The 9,091-nt window shown below is 48.3% G+C and overlaps 1 protein-coding gene across 7 annotated transcripts in view; it reads right to left on the bottom strand.

The window, feature by feature from the left end:
- Positions 1-7,883, bottom strand: part of PANK2 (pantothenate kinase 2) — a 39,362-nt gene extending 31,479 nt beyond the window's left edge. Inside the window, exon 1 of one of the 7 annotated variants that reach the window (XM_017878208.1) lies at positions 7,718-7,883. Coding sequence is in view for 2 of the 7 variants with exons in the window: in XM_017878174.1 (XP_017733663.1) it covers positions 7,006-7,645 (640 nt within the window). In the remaining 5 variants the exon portion in view is untranslated. The other 6 variants (XM_017878216.1, XM_017878174.1, XM_017878166.1 and 3 more) reach the window with 6 other exon arrangements.
- Positions 7,884-9,091: the final 1,208 nt, after the last annotated feature.

The raw sequence follows: 9,091 nt of genomic DNA on the forward strand, positions 1-9,091 counted from the left end.
GGCTGAGGCAGGAGAATGGCGTAAACCCAGGAGGCGGAGCTTGCAGTGAGCTGAGATCTGGCCACTGCACTCCAGCCCAGGCAACAGAGCCAGACTCCGTCTCAAAAAAAAAAAAATAATAAAAGAAAAAGAAAAAGGGGCCAGGAGCAGTGGCTCATGCCTGTAATCCCACCATTTTGGGAAGGCTGAGGCAGGCAGATCACGAGGTCAGGAGGTCGAGACCATCCTGGCTAACATGGTGAAACCCCGTCTCTACTAAAAATACAAAAATACAAAAGAAAAAAAAAATTGGCCAGGCGTGGTGGCAGGCACCTGTAGTCCCAGCTACTTGGGAGGCTGAGGAAGGAAAATGGGCGTGAACCCAGGAAGTGGAGCTTGCAGTGAGCCCAGATCACACCACTGCACTCCAGCCTGGCGACAGAGCAAGACTCCATCTCAAAAAAAAAGAAAAAAGAAAAAAGAAAAAAAAAAGAAATACATAGCTCACAAAAGAGTGCTCAATTTTCCAATATTATGAACTACACTTTTACCAGACCACACATGGTTAATAACACCACAAATCCATGTCTAGGCTGTTACAGGAAGCAATATCTTGGCCTAACATTAAAAGATGTACTTTAATAATTATTCTTATTCCCAAAATAGTTTTAAACTCAGGAACTAGATATTTACAAAAGACCACATATTGTAAAATCAGCAGATACATCAACAAATTCTACATTCAGGAAATATAAACATACAAAATGTAACAGACTACTAAAAAACTGAGATGGGTTTCACTTTTAGAAAGCAAACTTTAAGCCACAATTTAGAAGTTTTCATATCCCAGTCAGTCAGACCTGAACAGTGCCTGAAGATAAAGATACCCCAAATTATGAACCTGAGAAAAGCTCAGAAGGCTACAAACTTAAGTTCAAAAAAAATCACTGCTCTTTTAAATAATCAAAATAGCCATTCTTTTCATTGCCTGATGCTCTATAATAGCCTAGTCTATCTTCCTCCTCCTCTTTTTTGAAATGTTTTAAGCAACAACAACTACAAAAAAAACCAGAGACAAGGTCTCCCTCTGTCACAGTGGCATGATCATAACTCAGTGCAACCTCAATCTTCTGGGCTCAAGCAATCCTCCTGTCTCAGCCTCCCAAGTAGCTGAGACTAAAACCATGTGCCACCACACTTGGCTAATTTGTTTTTTATTATTTATTTATTTATTTGAGATGGAATCTCACCCTGTCTCCCAGGCTGGAGTGCGTGGCATGATTTCGGCTCACTGCAACTTCCACCTCCTGGGTTCAAGTGTTTCTCCTGCCTCAGCCTCCCAAGTAGCTGGGATTACAGGTATGCACTACCACACCCTGCTAATTTTTGTATTTTTTTTTTTTTTTTTGAGACAGAGTCTTGCTCTGTCGCCCAGGCTGGAGTGCAGTGGCCGGACCTCAGCTCACTGCAAGCTCTGCCTCCCGGGTTTACGCCATTCTCCTGCCTCAGCTTCCCGAGTGGCTGGGAGTACAGGCGCCTGCCACCTCGCCCAGCTAGTTTTTTGTATTTTTTTAGCAGAGACCAGTGTTGGCCAGACTGGTCTCCAAACTCCTGACCTCAAGTGATCCACCACCTCTACCTCCCAAAGTGCTGGGATTACAGGTGTGAGCCACCATGCATGGCCTTTTTATTTCTGGACAGACAAGGTCTGGCTATGTTGCCCAAGCTGGTCTTGAACTCGTGGTCTCAAGTGATCTTCTCACCTCAGCCTCCTACAGTGCTAGGATTACAGGAATGAGCCAACACACACAGCCAGCAAAATATTTTTAACAACCTACATCTCTTCTTGCTATGGTCTCCCCAGACAGTGGGCAGGGACACCAACACTGAACAACCATATTTATCCAACTGCATGATTCTTACACATGGCCCCTAAAGCAATATACTGTACCATTTTACATAGCTGCATAATTGGACTATTTTTAGTCCCTGCTTATTGCTTAGTATTTGTTATATATCTAAGAAGACAAGCCATATTTACTTCAGCTCCATTTAAAGTTGACAAACTGGCCAGGCATGGTGACACACAACTGTAGTCCCAGCTACTCAGGAGGCTGAGGCAGGATAATCACTTGAACCCGGGAGACGGAGGCTGCAGTGAGCTGAAATCCTGCCACTGCACTCCAGCCTGGGCAACAGAGTGAGACTCCGTCTCAGCAAATAAATTTTAAAAAGTCGATAAATCAATAGGTTAAAAAACATCTTCAGGCTGGGCGCAGTGGCTCACGCCTGTAATCCCAGCACTTGAGGAGGCTGAGGTGGGCGGATTACAGGAGGTCCGGAGCTCGAGACCAGCCTGACCAACATGAAGAAACCTTGTCTCTACTAAAAATACAAAATTAGCCAGGCGTGGTAGCGCATGCCTGTTATCCCAGCTACTCAGGAGGCTGAGGCACGAGAATCACTTGAACCTGGGAGGTGGAGGTTGTGGTGAGCCGAGATCACGCCACAGCACTCCAGCCTGGGCAACAAGAGCGAAACTCCATCTCAAAACAACCTTTTCAGCCGGGCACAGTGGCTCACACCTGTAACCCCAGCTCTTTGGGAGGCTGAGGCAGATGAATCACCTGAGGTCAGGAGTTCAAGACCAGCCTGACCAACATAGTGAAATCCCGTCTCTACCAAATACAAAAAATTAGGCATGGTGGCACATGCCTGTAATTCCAGCTACTTGGGAGGCTGAGGCAGGAGAATTGCTTAAACCTGAGAGGCGGAGGTTGCAGTGAGCCAAGGTTGCGCTATTGCACTCCAGCCCGGGCAACAAGAGCGAAACTCCGTCTCAAAAAAAAAAAAAAAAACCTCCCATCTTGCCTCTCCAAATGGGCCACAAAGCTATAGCAATCTAACATTTTTCCTGAGCTCCCAGGGGTCAATTCGTCCTAATTCCCTGAAGCTGAAATGCTGAGCCTAATAAAGGCAGTCTAACAGGGCCCCAGCACCATTTCCACAGTCAACAGTGATGCTCCTCCAAAAGCCAAGAAAAAGTAATCCATTTTCTAGGCTAGTATTGTCAAGCTACAAACAAAAGCTTTATTATGAAAGTTAAGTATAATCCATGATTTGTAGGAGTCCAAAATCAGCAAGCCCCAAAGGTCTCCCTGGCGTGCTACAACATGCCTTGTGAGTCATCTTCAAAGAACCAGTTCGTCCTCCACACTACTGTGGAGCACTCTGATCACAGGGCTTCCACACCTTCTGCACATACGCTGAACACCTGGAGCCTTTGATAAAAATGTATGTTCTCTTGTTACGTGAGTGTCTACATTTGCCAAAATTGTACATTTTACTCTATTTAATTATGCCTCAATAAAATTTAAAATATAATTTTAGACCCCTTTTCAGACCTATAGCATGCAATGGTAGGTTGGGGGAAGTTTTAAAAACTTGAGAACCACAGCTCTGGATTACATCACATGTACCTTCCCCCACCTCAAAATGTGGACCAAGAACACTGGATCTGAAGTCAAGAGACCAGGAATCAAAACTCAACTCCATCACTAACTCACTATATGGCCTTGGACAAAAGGACAATTTCACCGAGCCTGTTTTCTCATCTGGAAATTGGGGATAAAAAACACCTACCTCACAGGATAACTATGAGACTTAACTAAAATGTTTATAAAATACTCGGCATAGTGTCTAAGACAAGTAAGTGCTCAAAAAATGGTAGCTACATTACCATCAACAGCATCTTGGTTTCCATCATTTTAAAATCAATCTTTATTTGGTATTTCTCTCAGCCCTGCGAGACATACCCCCCTCCCCACCTGATGCAAAACTTTTGAAGAACTGAAATATACACATGCCTAGCCTCATCACTAGGGATTCTGATGCAGTAAGTCTGGGACGAGGACAGGTTTGGGAACTACACTGCTCTAGGAAATGCGTGACAGAACAGACTATAACCAGGGCCACAAGAATGCCTAAGATAACCTGAATAGCTCCTTCGAGTTTCAAATGGCAACTAGTATCTATCTGCACCTTTAGACAAGTAGTGCAGTATCAGAGTAAGGCTTTCTTTTTTTTTGAGACGGAGTCTTGCTCTGTCGCCCAGGCTGGAGTGCAGTGGCGCGATCTTGGCTCACTGCAACCTCTGCCTCCCGGGCTCAAGCAATTCTCTGCCTCAGCCTCCCAAGTAGCTGGGATTACAGGCACACGCCACCGCACCCGGCTAATTTTTTTGTATTTTTAGTAGAGACAGGGTTTCACCAGAAAGGTGGCACCAGTCCATACCTAACCCTCCTAAAAATATATACGAAAAGATTCAGTCTTAGTTGAATTCTCTCAGAGATAAGACTGAAGTATATTCTCGGAGGGTTCAGCAGTCAACAAACTGCTACTTTTTTTTTTTTTTGAGGAGTCTCACTGTATCATCCAGGCTGGAGTGCACTGGCACAATTTCAGCTCACTGCAGCCTCCACCTCCCAGGTTCAAATAATTCTCCTGCCTCAGCCTCCTGAGTAGCTGGGATTATAGGCATGCACCACCACACCCAGCTAATTTTTGTATTTTTAGTAGAGATGGGGTTTCACCATGCTGGCCAGACTGGTCTCTGGTCTCAAACTCCTGACCTCAGGTGATCCACCCGCCTTGGCCTCCCAAAGTGCTGGGATTACAGGCGTAAGCCACTGCGCCCAGCCTGCTTCTCCATCTAACAGGGGCACCCCTAGATAGTACAGAAGAAACAAATGGAAGGAAGAACAATCCGTATCCTGTTTATTCCTTTAGCAGGTCTCATACCAGAAAGATGGGTTTTCATGATTTAGTAGTCAGAGACGGCAATGAAGGGAATCATGACAAACATCAAACACCAGAACAAAATAGAAATCCTATGGCACGAATATGCGTCTACTTAGTTCCCTAAAAGAAGTTTCAAAACTACCTTAATTCTCCCCACCCAGTGTAAACCAGTTTTTCTGAGCGTGGTCTTTAAGTCACCTGTATCTGAATATGAGGAGCTTAACCGGGCCCACTGAATCTGCACTTTTACCAGGTCATTCTCATGCTCAATATTTGGAAGTACTTCCACAGTAGCTAAAAATTTTCACCTCAAGTCAGTCAGTCTTGAACAGAAAAGATCAAACTTATGCTTGGTCTTAGAGCAATGAAGAAACAACTAATAGAACGTAAATAATTCCAAAAAACACAGTGGTCCACAGCAAAAGCTATGAAGCCAGCAATTCTGAGTTTACACTTCTATTTCACAATGCACTAGCCATTTGACACTGGGCAATCGTGCCCCAGTTTTCTCATCTGTGAAATGGAATACTACCACCTACCTCAGAGCCACGAGGCTAATGAGTTACCAGAGCTCTTAGAAGACTGCCAGGCCGGGCCCAACGGCTCACGTCGGTAATCCTAGCACTTTGGGAGGCCGAAGTGGGAAAGTCGCTTGGGACCAGGAGGAATTCAAGACCAGCCTGGGCAACATACGAGATCCCATCTCTATTTTAAAAAAATAAAAATTTAAAAATTAGCCTGGCATAGTGGCACGTGCCTTTAGTCACAGCAATGCAGGAGGCTGAAGCAGAAGGATGGCTTCAGCCCAGGAGGTTAAGGCCACAATGAGCCATGATCATGTCACTGCACTCCAGCCTGGGCAACAGAACAAGACGCTGTCTCAAACTAAACACCAAAAACAAACCAAAAAAAAAAACCCTTGTGGCTAATGGCTGTATTCTTATTTGCTGAATATTTGGAATTTACATCTATTTCCAACAATGTAATGCAAAACCACGAAGGATCTCATATTTTGCATTGCTTCAAACTCAGGTGCTTCTCAAATAAAACTAGGTGACTGACTCTGAAAATGGCACAGGTTAAGAATCTGTTTTCCAAATCTGTTGCAAGAAGATGGGAAAAGACAAAAGAACTGAAACCTCCCAAACTTTTCACAGCATCACAGAACTACATTTAATCATCCATATCAGAGAAGATTCAAAAAAGCAGCTGGGTGACTGGGCTAAGGTACAAGACTATCCAATAAAGATCTCACACACATCTTGCCATTTTCCCTCCCTCTCACAATCTGCATTTAAACAAGTCAATTTCCTGAAATAGGAATCTGGCAACACCCATCAAAAAGTCCAACCATATGTAAAACGGCATCATACTGTAAAGCTCATGTTACAGTATCAGGACAATTGATACTTTCAACAGCAGCAATGGCTGCCAGGCAGCGGTCCTGAATTGAAGACTTGTAAAGGGGAGAAAATACACAACACAAAAAAAGAAACCTGATAATAAAATGGGGAAACCGATTCTTTGGGAAGAGCGTATGCAACTCCCAAGGCAAAATTCAGAAAGATGTAGTTTTCCCTCAAAACAAAGAACCTTACTGCCCAGAATGCCATAGTTCTGAATCGTGAGTACCTGCAAACAGATGGAAGGAAAACGGAGGGGATATGTGGGTGAGAGATGACCTGGATTCTCATGGGAAAAAGGGCAGCCACCTTAGAGGGGCACGGAATACAGTTTTAGGCCTGGTGCAACTCAAGAGGCAGCGACCCATTTTCCAGTAAGCCCGAAATTGTGGAATAAAAGGGACTTAAAATATTAGACAGCAGCTCTTTGGAAGCCCACGGAAAACAAGCATTGAGCATTCAAAGGATTTGGGGGGAGAGGAGGTGGAAATGAGTCAAAAGAAGCCTTCTCGAGGATAAAATCATGTGACCCTCCGGAAAAGAATGCCCAAGGAGCTAAGAAAAGGGAAGACGGGTCCCGGGGAAGAGCTCTCCACTTCAACAAGCGGGAAGTGTATACCAATGGGTGCGGGGGGGCCCCCGCAGGTATCGCTTTCGGAGCACACGAGGCCTCCAGCCGGATGTCAGGCCACGCACCAACGAGCGACCACCGTGCGGGAACAGTGTTCGCGCGCGGGAAAAACAGCGGCGGGGCCGGAAGGGGACAGGGTGGGCCGGAAGGGGGGGCAGGGCGGGCCAGGAGGGCGCCCCACGGGACACTTACGCGGCCGCTTTTTCCTCAGGCTTTCGACGCGCTGGCGGGAGACCGAGGTGGGGCCGCTGTAGGAGCCCAGTCGGTCCCGCCTCGCGCCCTCCGCTGAGGCCCCGACAGCGGGTACCGACGCGCTGCTCGCCCGGCGCCGCAGTGGCTCCTGCCGCCGCCCTTCGGGGCCTCCGGCCGCCTGCTCCCCACCCGACGAGACGGAGGTGGGGGAGGCCCTGCCGTGGCGCTCCATCGGCGCGCCGAACCGGCCCGCTCCCATACGCAGCAGCCACAGCTGCCGCCCGAGCAAGCCCCCCAGCGTCGAACTCCTCCCGTCCTCCGCGGCAGTCCAGCCGGGGCAGAGGCGCGCCCTCCGCCGGCCGCCTCTTCCGTTGCGCCAACGCGCAGGAAGCCAATCCGACGAGGCTGGGGGCGGCCCAAAGGCCTCGCGTCCAATCGACTCCCTAACTCGAGGAGGATTGACCATGCCCCTGTCCAATGAGAGGCTCCGGTGACAGGGGCGGGGAGAGGCTGGTGGAGGAGGGGGATCCTGGTTCCGTGGAGGAGGAGAAGGCGGTGTAGTCCAGAAGAGAGTGATGGCGGCGCCGCCCAATGGACGCGTGGGTGGAAGGGCCTGTGCCTTCTCATCCACCCCAGCCATCTGCCCCCACCCCGTGCATGCCTCTGCCCGTCCCGGGCCGCGGAACTCTCCTGAGACGACCCCAAGTCTCACCCCGCTGCTCCGTGCCGTCCTAGTAGCTCGAGCCCTCCTCCAGCCCAGCAATGCTCCCGCAGCGTCTGGCCGCTGGTCGTTGGCAGATGAAAGGGCTTGACGCGGCTGACCTTAGCCTTTGTCCCTCGGCCTGGTTCCGCAGCTGCCGTCGAGGTCGCAGCCCCTCCCCCAGCATGTTTGGGCTAAGCCGCCTCCTTTCCGGCTGCGTTGGAGAGAGAGGTACCAGAAGGAATGAAAGGACTGGGGCTTGTCTCCATGGCAACTGAAAGAAAGAGGTGGGTTATAAATCCTTCGCCACCCTCCTGTGGGGAAGGAGGGGAAGTGGGAGCCGGGAAGCAGAGTTGGCCTTTTGCAGGAGAATCTGGAGCCCCTTTCTGGGTGATGCACTGGGGGACATAGAAGGATTTGGCTGCTGCTTTGGAGCATGGATTTTTTTTTTTAATCATCTTCCTTTCTTTTCGGAGAGAAAATTGGTCACTTCCAGGCCTGAGACCCTGACCCTTCCAAGCATGCCCACTTGCCAAAGGCTGCCCAAGTCCGGAAGGATCCCATCCTGTTCTGTACTCCCAGGTCACTTCCTCGCTCCGTCAAGTTTAACTGGACTGTGGGCTAATGAAAAGTGCCTCCCTATTAGCGGGGCGTGGTGGCCCATGCCTATAATCCCAGCTACTTGGGAAGCTGAGGCAGGAAAATCGCTTGAACTCGGGAGGCGGAGGTTTGAGTGACCTGAGATTTCGCAGCAAGAACGAAACTCCGTCTCAAAAAAAAAAAAAAAAGAGTGCGTCCCAGGGGAGACTGTAATGCCCCTTGGGCAGTGATCCTTATTCCCCTCTCCCATAATGATTGGTTGTAGAAGGATGAACAAAAAGGTTGAGCGTCACTTGTGCTTGTTGTATAGAATTCTCATGCCCACTCCACGTTAGCTTCCCTCGCTGTAGGACTAGCTCTGGAAATTTTAGCTCCTGCAGGAAGCCAACACAGGTAGATCTACAAGAACCAAAAACAGCTGTAGCTACTCTTCTAAATCTCAGTGCCTGACATTGCCTCTCTTTCTGCCTCCTCTCCACACCCCTCAGAAAATGTGGTCCTCCTTGACCTGAGGGAGCTTCCATCCAAGTCTGTGAGCTCTGATCCTGAAGAATCCAAGTATCATCATCCCTTGGCTGGCAAGATGAACTCCAACATCAAAACACTTGAAACAGTAGTATTTTTACACAATTTGCCCACTGCCTCTGCATCTCACTTAGTCCTTGCAGTAACATTTGGATGATGAGGCAACTTACCCAGAAACACAAAGCCTAAAGAATGACAGAGCCTGGATTCCTGAGAAACTCAGCTACTGCCTGCCTTATGATAACTAAAAGAAGGCGGCCA

Source organism: Rhinopithecus bieti, unplaced genomic scaffold, assembly GCF_001698545.2.
Source record: "Rhinopithecus bieti isolate Rb0 unplaced genomic scaffold, ASM169854v2 scaffold_65, whole genome shotgun sequence".
NCBI lineage: Eukaryota > Metazoa > Chordata > Mammalia > Primates > Cercopithecidae > Rhinopithecus > Rhinopithecus bieti.